This window comes from Schistocerca gregaria, chromosome 3 (assembly GCF_023897955.1).
Source record: "Schistocerca gregaria isolate iqSchGreg1 chromosome 3, iqSchGreg1.2, whole genome shotgun sequence".
Lineage (NCBI taxonomy): Eukaryota > Metazoa > Arthropoda > Insecta > Orthoptera > Acrididae > Schistocerca > Schistocerca gregaria.
This window is the reverse complement of record NC_064922.1, coordinates 894833000-894860790: the sequence shown is the minus strand read 5'-3', so window position 1 is coordinate 894860790 and position 27791 is coordinate 894833000. Positions and strand designations below refer to the sequence as shown.

General features: G+C 38.2%; 1 protein-coding gene across 8 annotated transcripts in view; it reads right to left on the bottom strand.

Moving 5' to 3' along the window:
- Positions 1–603: 603 nt before the first annotated feature.
- LOC126355143 (WASH complex subunit 5) overlaps positions 604–27791 on the bottom strand; it is a 165418-nt gene continuing 138230 nt past the window's right edge. For all 8 annotated transcript variants that reach the window (XM_050005334.1, XM_050005336.1, XM_050005335.1 and 5 more), the window contains 3 exons: positions 19541–19767; positions 19304–19460; positions 604–1059 (listed from right to left, as the gene is read on the bottom strand). In XM_050005334.1, the coding sequence (XP_049861291.1) occupies positions 909–1059; positions 19304–19460; positions 19541–19767 (535 nt within the window). In that variant the 3' untranslated portion in view covers positions 604–908. The remainder of the gene's footprint in view (positions 1060–19303; positions 19461–19540; positions 19768–27791) is intronic.

Here is a 27791-nt window from a genome sequence, read left to right as displayed (position 1 = left end):
ACATGTGAAATTATTTAATTTTAATACTGTTTGTATTATGTCTTATAAAAACTCAAACAAGTGCCACACTGTTACTGTAAACCATGTCCTATATCTTTGTGCATTGTACACCACATGATGCTAGGGACAATAAATAAATAAACAAATAAATGGATAATTATGTTCCTATGGAAATTAACTCACTTTAATGTTGGTGCCTTGCGGATAACAGCAATTTTAAAGAACTGGCAGTAGTTGTTAATGGAAATAATGCCATAGCTAAACAAAATGGAATTGCATTTTTGTAATGGCCCTCTGCCTTCTGACCTTCATATTATTGACCTGTGCCTACATACATGTATCAGGCTTCAGAAAAAAATTAAGTGTGTGATAGACTGCATGTGTCTTACTGATCTATAACATGTTTTTCTATTGGTGTAGACTAATACCAATACTTACAGAATCTTGCAGGTTTGCAAGCTGCCTCATTATATATTATTATTATATCTATTTTTCTGCTCTGTTAGCAACATACAACAGAACACTACAGCTAACAGCAGGAATCTTGGTTACTAACATATTAACCAAATCAGCACTCTATAAACATAGCACAAAACAGAGAACGAAGCTTCTGACAATTTACTGTAAAATAACACAATGCTGACATTTTCTGTAACAAACACAACATACAAAAAAGATATGTTCTTTCAGAATAAGATTTAACATTCTTTAAATAACAACAAAAGGATACTATAATAACAGATAAATATAATCAGTCTATTACATAGCTTTGTGTTCTGCTATTACAAAAGAAAGAAATTGGGCATTACAATGCTAAATCACAATTTACAATAAATACCCAAAAATTTAAGAAGATTTAAGAAAAACTGTCACAGATTATGGAATTACAGATAGACACTGTCTGTCAATTATGTGCTGACAAGTGACTGGTACTGATCGAGGACAGGCTCAGGTATGTGGTCTGCCAAGGTATTTCGTGGCAAGCCCAAGTAATGGACAAGCATTTCCAAGAAGTGCAACCCTGTTGCAGCTTCAGCAGAAAACTCGGGCGATTTTGAGCTGCAAGTAAACAACAAAAATGAAATATTTTGTTTGAAATTAATTTATATTTGTATCCTTACGCACAGATTAGGTTATTTTCTGTGGCCCATTAATTACAGTACATAAAATAAACTGTAGAAGTAAATAATTACATTAACGACACTGACAGTTCACAATCAAATGTTTGGAAATATGCTGTGCCTCTTATTACAAGTGTTAAGAGCAAGTCAAAGCATAATTTAAATTACAGATACCCATTCCAATAATCAGTCATTCATCACTAACTTGCTAAAATAAACACGTGCACTGACAATATTTAAATTCTCCACTGCATTTTGCTGCCTAAGTTAATTAGATTGGGCACTAAATGTCACAGAGTACTTCAAAATTAATACTTAAAATAACTTGTTAGTTATAAATATGTGGTATATAAATTTAAACTTCTTTTTTACTCTTTACACGTTCTTGAAATTGCTTGTTTTCCACTCCGAGTTTTCAATCCCATTTGAATTATTAATTAATTTCTATCATTTTAGTAATTAATGAAATACAGTAAGTAATTAATAGATTACTTGTGATTCATAAAGAGAAATATTATCAGAAGTAGTAGTACAACCATGGGCTACAAAATGACATACTTCACTGAATACTAGTGTATTCTGTAGGAGTGTTCCAAGGACCTAGGGGAGGGGGATCTCATGTTGGTTTCTGAGCGAATGACTAAATAGTTTGGAGGTTTCAATACAAGTAGGACCGCTATGCATACTACTGTATGTTGGTGTCTCACAACAAATAATAAATAAACATTAAGTACTGCTTTGTAAAACTGAAACCTTTTAGGAAGGACGGTGGTTGATGTCAGCCATACCTCCACATTGACTTTGACATTTGTGTTATGGTTACAGGGAATAAGTTCTAATTATCCAAAACAAAGTTGATAAAGCTTAATGTAAATTTAGAGATTAAGACCCATTTTTTTCCATCAAATGATATACCTGAATGTATTTCGATGTTTGAGACAATTGCCTTTTGGCTTGGCTGGGAGTAAATATTTACAGTAACTTTTTAAACTCCTTCAGAAGGTATGAGAAAAACAATGTATGAAATCATGTTTAAAGACCCACTATGTAGGTGGAATAGTGCATTAGCTACTGACACTGAAAGATATAGCTCTACCTTAGTTATTAAAGAGTTACCAGCTTTCAAATGCCTTGAAAGATCAAAACAAAAAATGTGCATTGACAGCACCTGACCAGTGCTACCAAAAGACCACACCAGATCTTTCATTAAATAAATACAATTTGTTTTTTAAAGGAACACATTTGACTGTTTTATTGTTTATTTCAATACAGCTCACATTTCGGACTTTTATGCCATTTTCAAGTATTTACTAAAAGCAAATATTTCAAAAGATGTAAAATGTCTATTGAGGAAAATATTGGCTCCCCATGAAATACCTGATGCAAAATCACCATTTTGTAACAGATCAGTAAATAATAATGGGAGCATGATATATTTAGTAAATGGACCTACCTGTAGGCAAGTGGTTGAAGGCTCAAAGTTGGGGGATGACAAAAGAGAGTGATATATATAACATCAAACAAAGCATTGAGAAACGGGGAGGGAGGGAGGGGCTGGGTAGGGAAGGGTAGTGCTCCACGACATTAGGCACATTTAGTAATGCTGGCTGCTGGCAGGGGATGATAGAATTGGGGAGACACCAGAAACAGGAGGGGGGGGGGGGGGGTAGGCATTTTGGAGGGGGTTGGGTGTGGGATGGGTTGGGGGTCCAAGGTGGATAGAAAACATAAGTCTGCAGTTACAGTGCCATTTTTATGAACTATAGTAAAAGTAGGAAAATATATAGTAATCATAATATGCTTATGGAAATGTAAAAGTGCATTACACTTGCATAAAACAGAGTAGCTGCTCCTTGGTAGGAAAAAGCACCTAATGAAAGCCACTTTTGTGTTACAAAAGCATAAATAGATTAGTGTAAGAGTACAACTACCTTAATCACAATGGATACAAATCTTATTTTTTACAAGGATGATTACTAATTAGAGGGAGATTACAGAATTTCCAGCCATTAAGTTAACCATGACTTGACTTAGAGGCAATACACACAAAACTTGTTGCATGTTTGGGTTGTGAACGTAAGAAAAATAGTGAGCTGGAGGGGTGGGAAATGTGTTGGGAGTAGGAAAGGCAGGGGGCAAAAGGGGGGCAGGGGAGGGGGGATAAATGGGAATAGAGAATAAATAAATGTGATAAATAGAGAATAAGGGGCCACAACAGTGTAGCATCCAAGCATGCACTTGTAACACAATAAAAAGTATATAACAGCTGTGATATGCCTTAGTAGGTAAGCACCCAAATAAAATAATTCTTGTGTAGCTAAGCAGTAATATCTCTGTACACATGTACACTGTGTCTTATTAGCAAAGAAGATGAAAGTGTTAAACATTGTATATACGGTGTGACTTAAAGAAGATTTTATGTTCATTTTGCCACTGACAAAAGCAATAAAAATAGATGCACTTGTACACACAAGCTACAATGCAGCATCCAATATATACAATGTTCTTACACTTCATTTACATGAATTTTTTTTAAAATGCGTACATTAGATAATAATACCTTCGTCATACCTACTGTTTTGGGAAAACTATGGGCAACATATAAGTAAAATGTCTCTTACTGTTTCTTACTGTAACAAATAGCATGTGTTACATATTGTAGCTATGATGCAAGTCAACAGGCACAGCATATTAGAAAAATATTATATTGCAACATTTGCTGTGAGTAAAAGAATTTGTTGTATTTGGGACTTTTGAGATAAAGAATTTTAACAGAACATTTCTTTCTTTTTTGTGCCGCAAGTATTCACATCAATTGGTGCAATTTAGTCAGCATGTGAGGACTTGAGATACATGGCAAAAATAGATTATGAATGGTAACTGTGATATTCAGCAGAAACATTTAAATGCATTATAACAGTATGACATGGGATAATAGAGCATTAAAGGCAAACACCTAATGAAAGAAATGTACTTCAACACAACTGTATACACCAGTGAATAATGTTTATCATATCTTATTAACAATGTTCCTCACCCAGCCCCCCCACCCCACCCCATTCCTCAATGTTTGAATGTTTGTTGTCGCCCTAACCGCCGTCTGCTTCACGTCTGCTGTGCAGCGAGCTACCTTAATTTAAGTATTAACTGTATTTTTCTAACTTGTCACTTCTTCTTCTGCGTGTTTTTGCTTTTAGGAAGCTTTAATAGTCGAGTGCTATTAAGTGTTCCATAGATTTCGTGTTTGTTTTGAATACAGTCAGAGAGTCCCTTTAGTCAGCCATAGTGCCAGTAGTGTCAGTGTCGCCCTAACCGCCGTCTGCTTCACGTCTGCTGTGCAGCGAGCTACCTTAATTTAAGTATTAACTGTATTTTTCTTACTTGTCACTTCTTCTTCTGCGTGTTTTTGCTTTTAGGAAGCTTTAATAGTCGAGTGCTATTAAGTGTTCCATAGATTTCGTGTTTGTTTTGAATACAGTCAGAGAGTCCCTTTAGTCAGCCATAGTGCTAGTAGTGGTAGTGTTTGTTTTGAATACAGTCCAGAGACAGGTAGTGCTATTTTCCTTGTTTTCTACAAGGAGTGGTTAGCAATCACACTTTAGTCAATAATCAACTGCCTTTAGTGAATTAGCAGTCTATTTAAAAGTTTATTCACACTCTATAGTAAATTGACTTCTTAGGATGGATAGGATGTGTGGCTGCTGTGTACGGACGCAGGAGGAGCTGGCCACTCTTCGCGAACAGCTGAGCGTGTTGATGGCCGCGGTCAGCCGTCTTCAGGCTGCTGCCTCGGAGTGTAGCGGCAGTGGGGAGTCTGGTGCGTCGCAAGGTACACCCCAGGTGTTACATGCTTCACCCACTGTCCCTGCTGTCGAGACATCTTCGCGGGTACCGGGCGCGGTTGGGCCACCCTCTCCCCAAGGGGAGTGGCGGGTTCAGCGGCGTTCGCGGCGTACGAGGCGGAGGGTCAATGTGGAGGCTGTCCGTGTGGCATCGCCCGCTCTGCCTGTGAGTGGACATGTGGCAGCTCCTTCAGCAAGGTCCGAGCAGGCACATGGGGGGAGGGGTTTATTAGTTATTGGGAGCTCCAACGTTAGGCAGGTGATGGAGCCCCTTAGGGAAATAGCGGAAAGGTCGAGGAAGAAGGCCAGTGTTCACTCTGTCTGCTTGCCGGGGGGTCTCATCCGAGATGTGGAGGAGGCCCTACCGGCGGCGATAGAGAGCACTGGGTGCACACGACTGCAATCTGTTGCTCATGTCGGCACCAATGACTCCTGCCGTCTGGGTTCAGAGGTCATCCTCAGTTCGTACAGGCGGCTGGCGGAGTTGGTGAAGGCGGAAAGCCTCGCTCGCGGGGTGGAATCAGAGCTAACTATTTGTAGTATCGTTCCCAGAACTGATCGCGGTCCTCTGGTTTGGAGCCGAGTGGAAGGCTTAAACCAGAGGCTCAGACGATTCTGCGGAGAGCTGGGGTGCAAATTTCTCGACCTCCGCTATCGGGTGGAGAAATGTAGGGTCCCCCTGAATAGGTCAGGCGTGCACTACACGCCGGAAGCGGCTACGAGGGTAGCGGAGTACGTGTGGAGTGCACATGGGGTTTTTTTAGGTTAGAGAATTCCCTCCCTAGGCCCGACAAGACGCCTCCTGAGACGCGGCACGGCAGTAGGCAAAATGCAACAAGGAATAACAATATTAATGTGCTTATAGTAAACTGCAGGAGCGTCTATAGAAAGGTCCCAGAACTGCTCTCATTAATAAACGGTCACAACGCCCATATAGTACTAGAAACAGAAAGTTGGCTGAAACCAGACATAAACAGTAATGAAATGCTAAACTCGGATTGGAATGTATACCGCAGAGATAGGCTGGACAGTGAAGGGGGAGGCGTGTTTATAGCGATAAGAAGTGCAATAGTATCGAAGGAAATTGACGGAGATTCGAATTGTGAAATGATTTGGGTGAAGGTCACGGTTAAAGCAGGCTCAGACATGGTAATTGGATGTCTCTATAGGCCCCCGGGCTCAGCAGCTGTTGTGGCTCAGCACCTGAAGAATAATTTGGAAAATATTTCGAGTAGATTTCCCCACCATGTTATAGTTCTGGGTGGAGATTTTAATTTGCCGGATATAGACTGGGAGACTCAGACGTTCATAACGGGTGGCAGGGACAAAGAATCTAGTGAAATATTTTTAAGTGCTTTATCTGAAAACTACCTTGAGCAGTTAAATAGAAAACCGACTCGTGGCGATAACATGTTAGACCTTCTGGTGACAAACAGACCCGAACTATTTGAATCAGTTAATGCAGAACAGGGAATCAGCGATCATAAAGCGGTTACTGCATCGATGATTTCAGCCGTTAAATAGAAATATTAAAAAAGGTAGGAAGATTTTTCTGTTTAGCAAAAGTGACAAAAAGCAGATTTCAGAGTACTTGGTGGCTCAACACAAAAGTTTTGTCTCAAGTACAGACAGTGTTGAGGATCAGTGGACAAAGTTCAAAACCATGGTACAATATGCGTTAGATGAGTATGTGCCAAGCAGGATCGTAAGAGATGGGAAAGAGCCACCGTGGTACAACAACCGAGTTAGAAAACTGCTGCGGAAGCAAAGGGAACTTCACAGCAAACATAAACATAGCCAAAGCCTTGCAGACAAACAAAAATTACGCGAAGCGAAATGCAGTGTGAGGAGGGCTATGCGAGAGGCTTTCAATGAATTCGAAAGTAAAGTTCTATGTACTGACTTGGCAGAAAATCCTAAGAAATTTTGGTCCTATGTCAAAGCGGTAGGTGGATCAAAACAAAATGTCCAGACACTCTGTGACCAAAATGGTACTGAAACAGAGGATGACAGACTAAAGGCCGAATTACTAAATGTCTTCTTCCAAAGCTGTTTCACAGAGGAAGACTGCACTGTAGTTCCTTCTCTAGATTGTCGCACAGTTGACAAAATGGTAGATATCGAAATAGACGACAGAGGGATAGAGAAACAATTAAAATCGCTCAAAAGAGGAAAGGCCGCTGGTCCTGATGGAATACCAGTTCGATTTTAAACAGAGTACGAGAAGGAACTTGCCCCCCTTCTTGCAGCGGTGTACCGTAGGTCTCTAGAAGAGCGAAGCGTTCCAAAGGATTGGAAAAGGGCACAGGTCATCCCCGTTTTCAAGAAGGGACGTCAAACAGATGTGCAGAACTATAGACCTATATCTCTAACGTCGATCAGTTGTAGAATTTTGGAACACGTATTATGTTCGAGTATAATGTCTTTTCTGGAGACTAGAAATCTACTCTGTAGGAATCAGCATGGGTTTCGAAAAAGACGGTCGTGTGAAACCCAGCTCTCGCTATTCGTCCACGAGACTCGGAGGGCCTTAGACACGGGTTCACAGGTAGATGCCGTGTTTCTTGACTTCCGCAAGGCGTTTGACACAGTTCCCCACAGTCATTTAATGAACAAAGTAAGAGCATACGGACTATCAGATCAATTGTGTGATTGGATTGAGGAGTTCCTAGATAACAGAACGCAGCATGTCATTCTCAGTCTTCCGAAGTAAGAGTGATTTCAGGTGTGCCCCAGGGGAGTGTCATAGGACCGTTGCTATTCACAATATACATAAATGACCTGGTGGATGACATCGGAAGTTCACTGAGGCTTTTTGCAGATGATGCTGTGGTGTATCGAGAGGTTGCAACAATGGAAAATTGTACTGAAATGCAGGAGGATCTGCAGCGAATTGACGCATGGTGCACGGAATGGCAATTGAATCTCAATGTAGACAAGTGTAATGTGATGCGAATACATAGAAAGATAGGTCCCTTATCATTTAGCTACAAAATAGCAGGTCAGCAACTGGAAGTAGTTAATTCCATAAATTATCTGGGAGTACTCATTAGGAGTGATTTAAAATGGAATGATCATATAAAGTTGATCGTCGGTAAAGCAGATGCCAGACTGAGATTCATTGGAAGAATCTTAAGGAAATGCAATCCGACAACAAAGGAAGTAGGTTACAGTACGCTTGTTCGCCCAATGCTTGAATACTGCTCAGCAGTGTGGGATCCGCACCAGGTAGGGTTGATAGAAGAGATAGAGAAGATCCAACGGAGAGCAGCGCGCTTCGTTACAGGATCATTTAGTAATTGCGAAAGCGTTACGGAGATGATAGATAAACTCCAGTGGAAGACTCTGCAGGAGAGACGCTCAGTAGCTCGGTACGGGCTTTTGTTGAAGTTTCGAGAACATACCTTCACCGAAGAGTCAAGCAGTATATTGCTCCCTCCTACGTATATCTCGCGAAGAGACCATGAGGATAAAATCAGAGAGATTAGAGCCCACACAGAAGCATACCGACAATCCTTCTTTCCACGTACAATACGAGACTGGAACAGAAGGGAGAACCGATAGAGGTACTCAGGGTACCCTCCGACACACACCGTCAGGTGGCTTGCGGAGTATGGATGTAGATGTAGATGTAGATATATCACAGTCTCTTTTCTCTCTCTCTCTCTCTCTCTCTCTCTCTCTCTCTCTCTCTCTCTCTCACACACACACACACACACACACACACACACACACACACACACACACACACCCTACCACCCCCACCCCCACCCACTTTGAGGCTTCAACCACTCACCTGTTGGTAGGTCTGTTCATTGAAGTTTCTTGTGAACTCCCTCCCCCGAATCCACCATGCCAACTTTCTCCCACTTCTTCAGTCACTTTTTGATTTTTCCTGTTTCAACATTTAATCAAATATAATTTTATTCAGACCTCCCTCCCCTTTGTGATGAAGCAAGCTGGGATATTTTTACTTCCCCGTTTTCGCACTTTTAACTAATTACCATTAACAAATGTGAGTATACTCTGTGTTTTCATAAAATAGAAAGGTTGGCCCTCAGTATTAAAGAACATAGCAACAGATATAATTTTGTGCTTAGTTTTATGCATGTAATTGATTTTCTAATTTGTTTTCACTATTCCCAGTTAGTATCTTTTGTTATAGGGTGAAATCAGTAATTGTTTAGTAACTTAAATTCTATCATTGACATATAAATGAATATAAATTCTTTACTAATTATAAACATTTGGAGGAACAATTAATAATATTCTTACAAGATTTATTTGACTCTATTTGAAAACATGTTAGCAAAGCCAGCCCTTAACTCCAAAGTAATAAAAAGTTTTGTCAAAAGTATTGTTTGCATAACGAGATCTGTTAATTTCATCATTTAAACAAATAATTCAGCCTAATTCTTATAGTAGAAGAAACTGCTAAAAAGACACAGTTTTTCAATGTATTCAGTCAATTTAATGAGTTAAGTTTTAATTGTAATTTCCGTAAATTAAACATTAACCAATGTATAGTTTCAGTTCCTATTAGTGTGAGGATATATAAGGGCCTGATTTTTGGCCCGAGACAGTCAGTACAGATTGTTGTTGTTGTTGTTGTTGTTGTGGTCTTCAGTCCTGAGACTGGTTTGATGAAGCTCTCCATGCTAATCTATCCTGTGCAAGCTCCTTCATCTCCCAGTACCTACTGCAACCTACATCCTGAATCTGCTTAGTGTATTCATTTCTTGGTCTCCCTCCACACTGCCCTCCAATGCTAAATTTGTGATCCCTTGATGCATCAGGAAATGAACTACCAACCGATCCCTTCTTCTACTCAAGTTGTGCCACAACTTCTCTTCTTCCCAATCCTTTTCAATACCTCCTCATTAGTTATGTGATCTACCCATCTAATCATCAACATTCTTCTGTAGCACCACATTTCGAAAGCTTCTATTCCCTTCTTGTCCAAACTATTTATTGTCCATGTTTCACTTCCATACATGGCTACACTCCATACAAATACTTTCAGAAATTCTTTCGAGATTAGATTAGATTAGATTAATACTTGTTCCATAGATTTTGAATATGACACTTCGTAAGGATGTGGAACATGTCAGGTTAATAAAAGATGTCTGTACAAGATATTACATTACACAAAATATTGCATGACACTAATGTTTAACTTTGTGTTCTCCCCCCCCCCTCTTAATTTATATCTAAAAATTCAGCCAATGAGTAGAAGGGGTTGTCATCTAGAAATTCTTTTAATTTATTTTTAAATGTTGGTTGGCTATCTGTCAGGCTTTTGATGCTGTTTGGTAGGTGACCAAAGACTTTTGTGGCAGCATAATTTACCCCTTTCTGTGCCAAAGTCAGATTTAACCCTGCATAGTGAAGATCATCCTTTCTCCTGGTGTTATAGGCATAGTAGGCTAATTTACTGAGATTCCAAAATTTGCAATAACGCTAATAGCATACGTAGCTGAACTCAGACGTTTCAGCAGACCATCAGTGTGTTGCTTCCAGTTTAACCTCTCATCAATGGACACACCTAAAAATTTTGAAAATTCTACCTTAGCTACAGACTTCTGTTAAAAGTCTATATTTATTACTGGAGTTGTGCCATTTACTGTACGGAACTGTATATACTGTGTTTTATCAAAATTTAAAGAGAGTCCGTTTGCTGAGAATCACTTAATAATGTTGTGAAAAACATCATTTACAATTACATCACTTAGTTCTTGGTTTTTGGATGTTTTTACTATACTTGTATCATCAGCAAAAAGAACGAACTTTGCATATTCATCAATGTTGAATGATAAGTCATTAATGTATATCAGGAACAGTAAAGGACCTAAGACCGAACCCTGTGGGACCCCGTACTTAATAGCCCCCCAGTTTGAGGAATCAGCTGTTATTTTAACATTACATGAAGCACTTATTTCAACTTTCTGCATTCTTCCAGTTAAGTATGAATTAAACCATTTGTGCACTGCCCCCCTCAAACCATAATGATTTAGCTTATCTAAAAGAATTCCATGATTTACACAATCAAAGGCCTGTGAGAGATAACAAATCACAAAAAATAACAATGGGTGATGTCTGATTATTCAGAGCATTTAATATTTGATCAGTGAAAGCATATATAGCATTTTCTGTTGAAAAGCCTTTCTGAAAACCAAACTGACATTTTGTTAGTACTTTATTTTTACAAAAATGGGAGGCTACTTTCTCAAGAAAATTTTTGATAGGGCTATCAGAAGAGAGATTGGGCGGTAGTTGTTGACATCCGACGTATCCCCCTTCTTATGCAATGGTTTTACAATGGCATATTTCAATCTATCGGGGAAAACACCCTGCTCCAAAGAGCTATTACATATATGGCTGAGAATCCTACTTATCTGTGAGGAACAAGCTTTAAGTACCTTGCTGGAAATGGCATCAATTCCGTAAGAGCTTTTACTTTTCAGTGAGTTTATTATTTTACTGATTTCAGAGGGAGAGGTTGGTGGAAATACAGTTGTTTCAAACTGCACAGGTATGGCCTCTTCTATTAGTAGCCTTGCCTCTTCTAGTGAAGATCTAGATCCTATTTTCTCCACAACATTTAAAAAATGATTATTGAAAATATTTTCAATTTCTGATTGTGAAAATACACAGCCGAATTTCTGATGAGAAACCTGTAATGGTTAGATCAACAACAATGCATCAACTTAACTGTGAAATAAGTGTAACACAATTAGGATGTGTGTTAAAACAATGACAATGTCTGTTCCATATGTACCTTTTTTATTCTTCAAGGAAATGTGTGGTTAGGCTTGCACTGCTCGTAGATAATCAACAGTAAACTATTATAGCATTATGTGGATGTTTGCCTGCAACCTATCAGTGAGGCTTATTGAAAGTTAAAGAATGGTTAACTAGCCATATTAACTATGTATATTGGGGTGTTGTGAACAGTGAAAGTAAAGAACTGTGAAATGCAAATGTACACCTGTCGGCTACATCATTTAAAGGAGTCAGTGTTGAACTTCCACCACAATTTTTCATCCAGAATACCAACGCAGTACATAGACACCGAGGACAATCTACTAAGAAATAAAGCAGGTGAATGTCACATATGGTGCCCCAGGTGAGGAGCGTTGTAATAGGGCACAATAAACTAGGACGTGCGAACTTTGACAGTGAACTTCAGAGTGGTTTACAGTGCAGTGATTTGAAGGAGATGCAACAGCCAATAAGTGCTTGGGTTTCATGGCCACAGAAGGACAGCAGCCAATCAGTGACCAGGTTCTATGGAAGTAGTGATTGCGTACAGGAGCAGCCAATCAGCACAGCCGACTGGGATAAATAAGATGCCTCATCGAGAAAATTAAAACTTGCAACAACTGTGCAGACGATGCATTTAAATGACAAACGCAGCAACAGCAGCAGCAGCAGAAGAAGAAGAAGAAGAAGAAGAAGAGTGATTAAGAGTGAGGTAATTTCAGAGCAAAAGCTGTTTTATATTAAGTGATTCATAATGAGTGGCATTAATGAACAAGACAGTGTGACTAAGAACAAAGTTGTAGAGGTTAAGATGCTAAATGAACAAAAAGACCTAAGTGGGACTGGTTCTGTAAATACTACTGGTTATAAATCAGACATGAATATAACTTTGAATGATGGGGATGAAAGTCTTATTGTAGATGGAATGATAAAAGCGTCATCTACATTGCATGGTGATGTGAGCGAAATGGACAAAAACAGTACTGAAGCGGATGAAATCATTAAGGTTAAGAGGGAGGAATCTAGTAGCGAAAGAATCTAGTAACGAAAGTCATCAAGGGCAACAGGTCATGGCAGATGGAAAATTGGAAGCGATGTTAAGGCAAATTATGAGTAGTATGTGTGTGAAAGAAGACATTAGAAGGGTGGAAAATAGTATGAAAGAAGACATTAGTAAGGTAGAAAAGAAAACTTTAGAACTGACATGGTTAGCTTAAAGAAGGAAATGCAGAAAGAAATTGAAAAGGAGATTCAGGTAGTCAGTTCTAATCTTTCAGAATTAAATAACAAGGTTGAGGCGGTAGTTAAAGTTGGTGATGAAAAGATACAGAAAATAATACATAACCTAATAAGAAATGAACATTGATGAGTAGTAAATGTGTAGAAGAGAGAAAGAAGCTTTATGATGACTATAGCAGGAGGGTGGAGGCTTCTGCAAAACAGTGTAAAGATGAAGTCAAGGCTGCCAGGAAATTTTGTGCTGAAAACAGGGTTAAACTTCAGAAACAAATCCATCACATTAAACATGATTTTTAGAGGTAGAAGCCAAGTGTGCACTAGTGGTAGAGGAAAAACTGGTAAATGTAAATAAAAATGTAGATTCAAAATTGGCTGAAATAGAGAAAAAGATGGAAGAGGTACAAAATCTAAAGCAAAGAGTATGCAGTGTACCAAACTGTCCTTTATTTGTTAGTTGTAAGAGATTTAATAATTTTGAACCAGATGGAGAAGTGCATCAATTGGATTTCATTAAGCAATTTAATGATTTGCCTGAAACATGGAATGACAAAAAAATGTCATTTGTGAGCAGATTTTTGAAAGGGGATGCTTATGGATGGGCAGCTGAGGTAGTTGATAGCTGTACTTCATGGCAAAGCTTTGAGAAAGCATTTTTAGATGAATATTGGTCCAAAGAGAAGCAGCAGAGAATTTTGAGTGAATTTTGGGGAGGAGAGAGATTTAAATCTAGGAAGGGTACTGTGAAAGGTTTCTGTTTGGATAAACAACTTGAAATATTTGGACAAAGAGCTAGGTAGTGAATCTATAAATATGGGTTTAGAAACTAAGTTGCCTCAGAAAGCTAGAGAACTGCTAGTACCTGTCCCTAGGGGTAATATTAGTGATTTATTGAATTATGTTGATAAAGTGGAGAGGGTGAAGCCCTCAGTGGAAGATCATAGGAGGAATTTTGATGACAATAATCAATCAGGGAGAGAATTTCAAGTAAATAGGATGAACAGGACTAATTACAGTAGAAATTCAACTAAAAGAAATGGAGGAGATGATTTTAGCTACAGATCAAACCATTTAACTAGATAATGCTCCAGTTTTGGCTCACACTAGAGTAGGTAGTGATGAAGAGCCACATGTGTATAAATGTGCCACGATCACAGGTAAGGGTAATGTAAATGATAGTAGTAAGATGGATATAATTAGTAATTCTATTGAGATGTTGAATGATGGTATGAGTAGCAATGTTTAATCCATAGAAGGCGAGGAGGAACTTACTACAGAAGTACGACCTACAAGCAAGTAAGGGGTTCAACATTCTGTGTTGGATTCATTATGTGGTGATAATGCTTACCCCAGCTGTCTGTCTCATTTTTCATGCATCCTGAGGCAGTCAAACTCTTCTCCTATACAATCTGTAGTTTATAAGTGAATCAGAGAGATTCTACTTTGCCTTTCATGTGATGTTGTACAGTATAGTACTTTAGGATAGAAATACTTTATTGAAGGTTTCTCTAGTATATGCATATATTATGTTGTGTTAGTTATAAGTAATGCAATCATAAAAGCATGGAAGAAAGTAAATTGGTATCTTGGTTAAAGAATTTCTGTCAAATGAAGAGGTAAGATAAAGAGACAATGAAAGATGTCAGCATATGTGGACTAAAATTAACATCTGAAGTAATCAGCTTATTGGTGCAGCAGCAGAGGCAATATGCAGTAAAAACCGTCTCAGATAATCTTAACTGTGGTATAAAAGAAGAGTCTGTGTTCAGTGCAGGCAGTATATGGAGGTAACTATCTACCCATAGAAGTGTGAAGTGTGTCATGGTACAGCCTTTCCTAACATTAAGGAATTACAACTCCAAACGTAGTTGCCTGGAGTAACGTGTGGAATATATAAGCAAAATTTGTATGTGTATTGCCCTTCAGGCTAGAATCTTAAGCAATATTTTTTCTAAGTGATAGTTTTGTCTAATCAATAATGAGAGTTAAGTTTGCCTTAGCATAAGAATTTTTTACTGTGGAGTGTTTTCCGGTAGAATCAGTTTTGCATTAGATAAGCAAAGCAGATGTTTATTTGTTAAATAATGAAGCCATTATGAAATAATAAAATAATGGTTAGGGAGCCTGTCTCTGCAGTAGGTAATATCTTTTGAGAATGCACTCCACTGGCTAACAAGGTAAGAAATGTATGTAAAATAATGGAGCTGACAGGCTATTCGGCCTAATTCATGTAGTAGAAGAAACTGCTAAACAGACACAGTTTTTTGATGTATTCAGTCAATTTAATGAATTAAGCTTTAATTGTAATTTCTTTAAATTAAACATCAACCAATGTGTAGTTTCAGTGCCTATCATTGTGAGGATATGTAAGTGCCTGATTTTTGGTCCCGAAGACAGTTAGTACACAGCTGAATTTCTGACGAGAAACCCATAATGGTTAGATCAACAAGAACGCATCAACTTAACTATGAAATAAGTGTAACACAATTAGGCCATGCGTTAAAACGATGACAGTGTCTGTTCCATATGTACATTTTTTTTCATCAAGAACTGTAAAATGTGTGGTTAGGCTTTTATTGCTCATAGATATTCACCAGTAAACTATTGTAGCAGATGTGGATGTTTGCCTGCAACCTATTAGTGAGGCTTATTCAAAATTAAAGGATGGTTAACTGGCCACACTGTGTATACTGGGGGGTAGTGAACAGTGAAAGTAAAGAACTGTGAAACGTATATGTGCACCTGTCGGCTACATCATTTAAAGTAGTCAGTGTTGAACTTCCACCACCATTTTTCAGCCAGAATAGCAACGCAGTACACTGACACCAAGAACAATCAATGAGCTTTTCCCATTTCTCCATCTCATTATTGTCCTTAGACATTGCCCCTGTCTCCTCCCCCCCCCCCCCCCCCCCTTATATTTGATTCCAAACCCATCTCTTTCTCTTAATTACACTTTTAACCATCTTAATTTTATAAGTCATGGCTTAACAATGTATATTCCTGCATCTCTCCCATCCGTCTTCAGCCACCATCCATTTACCCTCCTCCAGCCCACCCCCATACCTGCATTTTTAATTACTATTGTTAACTTTTGTATTATGAGCAACACTTTCTATAGTCTTATATGTGATTTATTGTCTTTGAATTTTATTTCATTTTGTTCCTTTTAGACTTTAGTTCCTCGTCCAACTTAAGTAGGTTCACTTACAGTTGTTGATGATCTGATGTACAGATGTTTATTGCAAAGATGGTGGTGCAAAGTGCCTTTATCTACGACACTTTGTCATTTTAGTGTTCAGGTGTTCTATTACTCATACTCTTTGGTTTCTTTATCATTACATTTCAAGAACGTGTGCTTAACTTTTATTTACCAACGTAAGCCTGTGTTTACTAAATATATCGTGTTTCCATGATTATTTACTGATCTGTTAAAAGATGGTGATTTTACATCTGGTATTTCATGGGGAGTCAAATTTTTCTTAATCTGTGGCCAACTTTGAGCTTGACAACACATTAAGCTTCATGCAATATATGTCAATGACATAAAATGTAAGTAAATATTTTGTAATTATGCATCAATTTACATTCACTGTTTCAGACATTTTACATTTTTTTAAATTCTATGTGGTCTTACTGTAGCAGTTTTTGCTTTTAGTTAAAAGACCCGAACTCAGGACCTGGAAACATTAAAACAGTCCAATGGTGGTATGTTCCTTTAAAAAAATATTGTATGATTGTTGCTCAGCAAAAATACAACTTGGATCTTGAGTCAGAATGTTGACTCTGACAAATGAAACAGTAATGTAAATTACATATAATTCAAAAACAAATAAAACTAACAGCAATATGTAAAAGGAGCTAGTATAACAAATGTGTAGCTGTAAAATTTTTGACAACTTTAAACAGGTAATTAAGATTAATATCAACCATGTAGGAAAAGACAGATTGCTACTTACCATAAATATGACCTGTTACATTGCAGACATGCACAATTAAAAATGCACTTACACATAAGCTTTCGGACACAGTCTTCACCTTTCATTCACACAATTGCCAACTCCAGCAACATGGGCCAGAATGCAACCCACTGTATTCTGGGCCAAGCTGCTGGAGGTGGCAGTGATGAGTGTGTGAGGTGTGCTCTCTTGTGTGAATGTATGGTGTCTCTCTCTCTCTTTAGTGTGGCTGTGGCGAAAAGCTCATGCGCAGGTCTTTTTAACTGTGGCTCTGCAACTTAATACGTCATCTTTATAGTAAATAGTAATCTATCTTACCCTACACTGTTGATATTTCTACTTGGAGTTTCCATTTTTAAGTAAGAGTAATGTTAATTTAGATCAATTACTCATAATAATATGCTATTAACTCCCACACTTAGTGCCCCAGCAAAAAATCAAGGATGTCTTGTAAAAGCTTGTGAAATTCTAGTCCACACTGATGTACAACTCTTGTGGTATTGACAACTTTTAATACAGTTTTTATTAATCAAAAATCAATGCATGATGGATGGAAAATTATATGCACTATTTAATACAGAATCACAATGAAACTGGCATCTGAGGAATCAGTGCGTATGGGTGAGTTGTGTGATATATTTAAGATGTACAGTTTTAGTAATAATGTGTACAATAAAGGCATTTTTGTGAGTTTTCCAATGGCTGACAGAGGGCTATATCAGGACCCTGGATTGGCCTATTCTAGCAGTCAGTGATGTAAGGTGTGTGTGATCAAGTGAAAACAAGTATTTTTTTATGCAACAAGACCAGGGAGTTGCAAAATTCCTGAGTTTCATTCTGGACTCAGAAAAGTTTTCTACAGTTATGTTCAAGACGTAGAAAATTCTTGCACATTTTCACTGATTCTGAATAGTTTATGTAGTGTCTGATTATTTGATGGAACACCACAAATGAAAAGAACTTTTAAATTATTTTCATAAATTATTGTATTTATGATGCGGGTAGTGAACTGTGCATAAAACAAAAAGCATATCACTCTGTCATTGCACTTAAAGCATATAAGAATGTATGAAACATGTTATACAGTAAACTGTAGCCACACTGTGATGAACATATTTATTTTTCACCAGTCATATCATCCCTGCAATTTAAGTAAAATCCTAAAACTATATGAATAGTAATAGAGCGAAGTGACAAGTGTGTGGCTTCCCCTAGACAGAAACAAACTTTACAGCCAGTCACATAGTTTCAAGAATCGCCATCATCTAATGCTTAATTACATCAATTATACAATAACATAAGGGGGCTTCTCTGGGATAGTTTTGGAAACAGACCCAGTGAACACTTCAAGATATGTGAAGGCAATCACTGGAGGTGGTAATTATGGAAGTCAGTGTGCAACATTGCCTGGAGACAGATAGTGCATCAAAAATGTCACATTGTGTGGAGCAGATGAACGATGCAGCAGTTAACAACTGGGAACATAGAAGAGCACCACATCTCTTCACCAATAAGGATATGGAACACAGTTGTGTGGATGCTGAATTTAAGAGACATACAGCAGAAGTATAAATTTATTTTGCAATGATCTTGACACCCACACTAATAGAGCAAGAAGTAAAGAAATTGTCTAGCAATTGCAAGTCTTTAGCAAATGGAGGTGAGCCTGGGAGTCCTTAAAGGCTGCAGAAAGTAGGCAAAATTTCAATGTTTGCAATGTTCAATTTTATGTTGAGCAAACCAAATATCACTTACTCAAAAAATTATTTAGACAACAAAACTCAGACGATAAATAATGAAATGGGACATCTAATCAACGGTTTAGAGATACATCAGGTAGTATTTAATAATGTAACATCATATTTTCAGATGTCGAGGAGATATAGCTCAGTGAGGTGGACGTAGTTTAAACAATATTGGGGGGGAGAGATTGATCTGAAAAGGTAAAAATATGGTATAAGGGATACAGAGACGAAGCAGGATATGGGCGAAAGGGGAGTGAGTTGCAAAGGTGAAACCAGATCTGTTACGAAAAACTGCCAGCTCAGCAGATAAACAGACAAAGAAAATAGAAGGGAGGATTCATTGGAAAAAAAGAGTTAACTACAGTTAATAGTAGACTAATTAATTTAATTAGATAATATTGCTGCAAATATGGTGCAGCCAGTAATGCAAGCTCCTACAACTAAAAGTTTTTCAGATGAACGTAAATACCATGCAGTGAAATTTCCTGGCTGGATATAAGGAATGATTTATCAGTGACATCGGTGGCGAATTAAGTAAAATTATTAAAATTTGCTAAGTGGTTTTTAGAGAGCAGTATCTGAACAGCGACTTTTATTAGCTCAGAATATTAAACTGTATGTCTATGGGTTTTCTGTACCTTATTCCAGATTCCACATACGATTTCACATATTGGCTCACATACAAGATAAACTGGTTTCTGATCTCTGGATGGAATTGTCGCAGCACTGTCTGCACACCCACCACAAATGGAACACCATCCAGGGGTTCTTGAGATTTCTTGTTGATCAGTGTACCTATGTTCATATGAAACATACAGTCACACATGAGCAAGAAAAGTGGTCAAACAAATGTATTTTAGGCTTGTCAAACTTACCCAAGTTACGAGCATAATGCAGTCTTCCCAGCTGTGATATTGTAAAAAGGAACAGCAACAATGCCAAGTACTGCAAATTTTTGGTGGTTATGTATATCTTGGAATATGGGTTACTCATTCCCGCCCAATCTAAATAAGTTGACAGTTCATACATTAATGGATTGCTCTCTTTTGGATACGGTTTGCTTGGATCCTTGTAGTGAGCTGCTATCTCGGATAGCAGTGCTCTGAAAATGAAAGAAACTGCAACTTCAATACCACTCAAACAAAAAATTACAGTTTCAAAAATAAAGTTCATTAATACATCACTACAGAAAAGGCTTCCCCTTCACTTCACTTTGAGCCCGAAGTATTGGACAAGGTACATTGTCTTCTTATCTTTGCCTTATATCACAAAAGACTTGCAGAGTAATACATACAATCTCATTGGTTTTATTACAGTAAAAAGGGTTTCAAACTTAAGGCACAAGGTCACTGACTCCAGGAAGCAGTACTAGCAACAAAGAAAAATACATGAATTTGTCAAGTGATCCCAAGTGGACAGTTTACTTATTAAAAATACACTAAATAAACAAAACAAAAAAGAGGATGGCACATACATAATCTGATCAAAAGTATCTGGATACGTGTTGCAAGGAGAGACCCGTAGCAGTGGAACTGACTTTCAGAATCCCTCGATATGGTGATGATGGTTGAAGTGTGATATGAAATTTTTATGGAATGATATGTCCCACTTCCACACTTCTGTGACAATGAAATATGTTTGCCACATTTGGTAGCAACCGTCAGAACATCCCACTGTGAGAAATGATATTACGATATGCGCATTTGGAAGAATGTCTTCAACCCACTACACTGTATATATAAGACAGGATGGCAAGTGGGCACCCTGACCTGTGGAGTGGGACCACTTGTTCCTTGGCGTTATGGTTTCAAGGTGTTGGGAAGACAAGGAGAAAAAGAAAGAAAGGTTACAGCTACAATGGACACTGTGACAAATGACTGCTGACTTCTTGCTTGGTCTTATTCAAGCAAAAAAGATCTGTCAACCCACTTTTTGCACAAGACTGTTTTCGTAAGGGAAAGTGCGGATACAGAAGGTTCAGAAGTTTACACCATTCAAGTAGCTTGGGAGACAATAAACACTCCCTTTCAACACCCATCCATGCACAAGGGGACAAAGTCTAGTGAAGGATGCTGTTAACATGGTTGGGGTGGAAGTGAGTAGTAGGGCTTATGAGCTCTTCACTCATCTAAATTTTCATTTGCATTATTCTGTCCAGGGTGCAATAAGAATGTGTGTTTTAAATATTTGCGATACATTTACCATCCAAAATATTGTAAATCTTATAATGAAAAATACATTTTTGACACCACTGCACATTCAATACAAACTGATTATTTAATGTTCTGCATTTTGACTGATAGACTGGTATTTTCAAATGTTTATATATTATGACAGACAAATAAAAATAATTAAATTCATGTGCAGAAAAATTCCAAGTGGAAAAGGAAGAGCAAATCAGAAAGTTAACATGATGGTTATAACAATGTGACAAAGGAATATAAAATAAAATGTTTCATTAAATTAATTAACTGAATAAAAATATTGATCAAAATCCTTTCGATATAGATTTAAAAATAAAACTTTTCAAAGCACCTGACAATATTTGAAGCCACAACCTTTCACATGTGAGGACTGAACATTAACCGATACACTACGCATTAAGACCGTATAACATTCCTTTTGTAGAGCTCTAGAACATCACACAAAATTCTGAAATTTTTTCCTTTGATTAAATGCAGACAGGGCGGACTGCATGGTTACAGGGTGTGGATGGTTTCAAAGAGTTGATCCCACCACAGCGAACTTCTCTTTGTTAGTGTCCACCCTTCATCTTTATGATGGCTTGAACTCTGCTAGGAATACTTTCAATGAGGTTTCTCAATGCTGTGGAGGAATGGCAGCAGATTCTTCCTCAACAGCTGAAACCAGAGAAGGTAGTGATGTTGGATACTGAGGTCTAGAGCAAAATCAGCTTTCTAAATCATCTCAACGATGTTCCATTGGATCAGGTCAGGACTCTGGGTAGGAATGTTGATGTCCACAAACTATTGTCGCAGAGAGAACACTTTATGGCGTTGTGCATTCTCATTTTGAAACAATCAATCATCGTCTTCATATGTAGGACACTATGCTGTATAATGTGCTCGTAACCTTCCACATTTAACATTTTTTTAAGCACAATAGCAGGATCACACACAATGAAAAACCACCCCATACTGTAATACCACACACACTGTACTTCAGGGTTGGCTCTACACATGATGGCAGATAACATTTTCCGTGCATTTGGCAAACCCAAACTTCTCCACCAAATTGCTACAAGGTATAGCATGACTCATCACTGTAAATTACTTATCTCCGGTCATCCACTGTCCACCTCATGCGTCACACAGCAGTGATGACAGAAAGGTGTGGCTTATGAGGAGTTATGCCATTTTTACAAGCACCATGCACAATGCTAGATGGTGCCTGTCCATTAGTAAATGGCATCTGTCAGTTTTTGATTTAGCTGCGGTTATGTCTTTGCATTTCCATTTCACAATTATGTCACCAACAGTGGACTTGGGCAGCTTTAGAAGAGTTAAAATGACCAGTCCATGTTTGAAACCACTGAGCTCTCATGACCAACCCATTCTGCTGTTACTGCTTCTCTACCGAGAACACCTCTCATGACATCTAGTGATCAATTGTGCAATACATAGGAGTGTCCAAATAGTTTTGATCAGATAGTGAATGTAATTAGCAACTTCATGCTACCAAATTCATTCTTTTACAATAGTCTGAAAATTGTATTTCTGGAAAATAAAACTTACAAGGAAACACAGCACAAAGTAATTTTAGGTTTCTTCATGCTGTAAACTAAGATTTTATTTGAGTAGTTACAGTGTCAAGGTAGAAGCAGCTTCTACTTAGCAGTGGAATAAACAAAAATAAATAAAAGCAAACACAAAATCTTTCAAATGAGAGATTCCTTCATTTGATGAAAGAAAGGAAATGCAGTAGTGAATTATTCAACAAATGAGCAGGTATCACTCACAGCTCTAAGTAAAGGGAAACACAAAAACGGCCGATGAGGAAAGGAACTCCTAATGTTGCTCTTCTTTCATCCTGAGAACTACCTGCCTCATTTTTCCTTCGTCTTTTGCAACTATCATAGTTAATCCCTGAAGAGCATCTTTTCCATCAAAATTATGCTCTATCTGTTGCAGATGATGGAATCACTCATTCTAAAATAATTTAAATTAAATTATTGTGTATAATATTGTCCACTGCCTAAAGTTTAATTTACAATATTAAAAACATTGTTTGCTGCACAACATAAATGAAGAGCACTCAGTTTAACAATTTCTCAACCACTGTCAAGATCTCACAAACTATAGCATTATAACCATTTAGCCTGTAATATTGTGTAGTTTAATTATTTTTATGCTCAGTATTGTCTATGGTGTGAAGTGCAATTTCAACATTAAAAAACTAGTTTGATGCTCAATAGTTTATGCAATGGGATTTTATCTTTCCTTATAATATTGGTTACCTAAGAACTAGTGTCCCTTTCAGATGATAGCCAATTGTTTCCTGAAGATGGCCCAATAAGCTGAAAACTAGTTTAAAATAACAAAAATCTGTAGAACAAAAAGAGTGTACTTGGGGTTCAACCTCAAATATGGAATTGCTCTACCAAGAAGTAACAGAAAAATCCATAAAAAAATAATTTAATAATAATGGTCCAAATAAACGTTGCTTGGAATACTATATTTCTGTACTCTGTGTGGTTTTCTTGAATGTTTTGAAGCCCTGTGTTTCTCTGCCCAACAAACAATTCACTAGTCACTTTAGTAACAGGTGGGAAGAAGGTAGGGTGTAATTTAACATGGAATCCAAACACTTGTAAGATAAAGCCAACTGTTTGGCTGTCAGCAGAAGTGAGTTCTAATTGTGGGAGTGTGGCAATCACCGGTCATCTGGGATGGCAGGTAAATATGTCACGTCTTGATGAGCTGCAAGAGTAGTGGAACTCCAGAAATCCCTAATGCTAGAGAAAGGGGCAATTAACCAATATTGCATCTGGTGAACAACACCAACATTGCAGAAATCTGTTTCCATTACAATAAACCAACAATTTCCAGATACACCAAAATGATTGTGCCACAGAGACAACATTGTGCAGTACAACAATTAACAGAGTTGCAACAGTGTGTATAAATGAATACTTATACAAAATGGAGATTAACAGCACACAAACACATGTAGCCACAATAACAAGCAATAGCTGAAGGAGCCAGTTATCACAACTAATCATCTTGTATTATAAACTCAAAAATAATCAATGTTACTACATGTTTTAATTATAACTATGTAAATGTGTTGGACACCAAAATGGTGAATTCCTATCTCCCAATGTATCATTAATATGTAGTTGAGATGCACTTAGTTGTTACATGAATAATTATTCATTTGGTTATTAATAAAGACGCATGGTGCATCATATGCACAGTGAGGGAGCATAATCAAAAAGAGCGCATAACAATGCTCAATACATCCAGGCCATATATAATTATTTACTGATGTTTCTTTTATTTATGCTGATAAACCTGTGTATTTTTATTGTGTGTTAATAAGACAGTTTGGCTTCGTACAGCTTGAGATTGCATGAGGACAAGTGACAAGTTGCCATGGTCTGTTACAGCTTGTCACACAACAAGGTTAGATTTATGCCAATCTGAGCAACATTCAGGCAAGTCGATCCAACCATGCCAGTTTCATGCTTTATCATTTTATGAGTGATAGTCTATGGGATCAGTACTGAACTTTGAAAAGTTTGCTTTACATGCCAGTTAAAAATAAACTGTTGTGTAAGGGATCCTACTAGCACATGTCTGACACATTTGCAACCTTTATTCAGTAAATTTCATATATTTATTTAATACTTCATTTATGATCACTATTTGTTTCACTGCAGGCCACCATTCACAAGTTTGATTGCTGTCAATGGAAAATAAATATTTAATTTATACATACACTTTCAGTGCTGGCTGCCATCACTGATCCTTCTGAAGTGCAGTCATTAAATATTTTTTTTCAATTTGAAAACTTGCCAGACAGGACTGTTTCAACTGCATAAGAACTTGTGAGACTTGTATTTTCAGCCAGAGCAGCTCCAGGACAAGTGCATAAGAGTGTGCAATGCACTCCTATGATGAAGGACAAGAACTATTCTAATTCAGGGTCATACATTAGGACAATCTGCATTTACAGATTACTGGTTGCTGTCGTTAGTAAGATACAACCAGGTAAAATATGTATGCAGGGATGATACACATGGCAGTTGCTTTGAATTTTTTTGCACTCTCAAAATTTTTTTTCAGAGATGAAAGTATTTTTAAGTAGGAGGAAATAATCATAACACCCACAAGAAATTGAAGCCAGTAGTTTTGTGTAACTTTTTTGACACTTAACCAACTAACTCTCACACTTTAAATCATAAAGGTAATGCTGTAAGATTCTACTTTAGAGATTTCTATCTCTAATTTCAAAGGATAGTGGACAAAAAGGGCCAGATTCTATAAGTACAATATACAGGGTGACAGCTATTGAGCTATATGAAAAAAGTAAACTAGTTACAAACTACAGCGTGCACACACATTATTCAACATGTAAACGTCACTATAGATATTCAGATTTAAGTTATGACATGTTTGATATGCCTCCCATCACTGCTGATGATGTGGTGCACACGAATAGAAAAATTCTGCATGACCCGCTGAAGTGTCGGAACATTGATGTCACAACACTGATGCTGTCGATGGCCTCCTGAATGGCTGTTTTCAAATTAGCAATGGTTTTGCAGTTATTGCTGTACATCTTATCTTTAATATAGCCCCACAAAAAGGAATTGCCTATGTTCATATCCACAGAATATGGTGGCCAATTGAGGCCTATGCCAGTGGTTTCTTGGTATCCCAGAGCCAGCATTCGGTTTCCAAAGTGCTCCTCCTGGACATCAAACAATCTCCTGCTTTGATGCAGTCTACCTCTGTTTTGCATGAACCACATCTTGTCGAAATCAGGGTCACTTTCGATAATGGGGATGAAATCATCTCCCAAAACCTTCACTTACCGTTTGATAGTCGCCATACCATCAAGGAATATTGCACCAATTATTCCGTGTCTGAACATTGCACACCACACAATCACCCACTGAGGTGAAGAGACTTCTTGTGCTGGTGTACGCTGGCCCAGCACATCATGTGGCATAGAGGTCACAAGAAGATCAATCAATGCCAATGACAGACTCGCTGGGAACACGCCACAACACCCTCTCGGCCGCCGGTATTTAGATAGCGACCGCGGACCAGAGAGCCAGTTAGTTTGAGCCTGTTATCCTAGCTAGTATGAGTTAGTTTAAGTCTGCACTCCGTGTGAGTTCTAGTATGTCACCGTGACGGAGCCGCAGTCACAGCCTCTGTCATAGTGACAGGCAGCACATAGTGAATATAGTAGTGTTCCTAGCAAACTTTGTACTTCAACAGCAGTGTGGCTAAAGTGGAGTATACAGGAGAGCTTGTACCACAGCACATGGAAGTGAAGTAGCTCTTTGCTTACAAATAAAGAACCCAGTTATTAATTGCTTGCAGTTTGTGGTATAGAACAAGGATATCGGCTATGAACCAACATCCTCTCCTTGCTTCCCTTGGTACAGCACTACAGATACAACGAGATGACATAAAATCTGGTAACGAGGATTCAACAGTGACAACGAGGATGGGATGCTACAACATTCAATGTCCCCAACAGCAGAATGCGGGAACAGATCCTAAAGTATTCTGATCCTTCACTTCCTCAAGTGTTGCACATCTTAGAGCAATATGATTCAGATGCCATAGTGGTCAATGCCATAGTGGTCAGGTGGAGTCGCCCCTTGCTCACTATCACCCCAAGCAGCCACAACAGCGAGCGTGTACACAGCCACGCGGATGCCCACGTAAACGAACCTGTGAACTTAGTGAAGTCTTGTCTTAGATGTTCTGCTCACAATGAAAGACAGGATTGCCCATCATGTAACGCAATGTGCTACACATGTGGAATAAAAGGCCATGTCCAAGCAGTTTGTCTGCAACTACACTAAAATGCCAATTCGTCCACTCTCAGAAAACAACAGGTTCATGCACATGCCATGTACACTGTGTTTTCCAAATCTACAACAGGTTCTGACAAAAGCAAGGTTAAGGTTGTGTCTCCTCCTCGCCCTAGTGCTGTGCAACAATGTTCTCACAAACTATTTGTCTAATTACGAATTAATGGCCATCATGTGCACTTTTGGTTAGACACAGGTGCATCAATCACTTTTCTTAATGGTCCCATGTATGAACAGTTAGGCTCACCATGCCTTTCTAAATCCATCAAGCACCTTACCATTTACAATGGACAGGAAATTCCAGTGCTTGGACAGTGTAGTTTGCCTGCCTCTTACAAATCTCACACTAGGACAGTGAATTTTACTGTGTTAAATCAAGAGACAATGAGAACATTTTTGGTTTAGAGGCCTTTGATTTGTGTGGCCTTAGCACCCAAGACAATATACTTTCCATATCGGCTTGTGATATGCCAATAAGGCCAATGTTGCTAGCTTGCTTAAAGCATTTCCAGAACTATTTTTCAAATGAAAAGACAATGCCCAGCCTAACCTTTTTTTGGGCCTGCTTCAAGAGACAAAGTAGCCAGTGAATTGAAAGTACTGAAAGATAATGGTGTAATTGCTCCCATTCAAGTTAGTAAATGGTCCAGTACACTCATTTTGTTGCCTATGCCTTCTGGTCACAATCACCTTTGTGTTGACTTCATGGTCTAATTGCTCCCATTCAAGTTAGCAAATGAGCCAGTTCACTCGTTTTGTTGCCTATGCCTTCTGGTTGCATTTGTTTTTGTGTTGACTTCCAGTGTACAGTCAACCCACAGACAGTAGTTGACACTTATCCGTCACCTTGCCCTAAGGAACTCATGGACAGGCTTGGTGCAGGGTGTTACTTTTCTAAGATAGATTTGGGTGATGCCTATTTTTCAAATTCCACTGGATGAAGAATCACAGAAAGTGCTTCTTGTAAATACACACTTAGGCCTGTCAGGTATTTGTGTTTCCCCTTCGGCTGTGGTTACACACCAGCCATTTTTCAAAATTACTTGGAA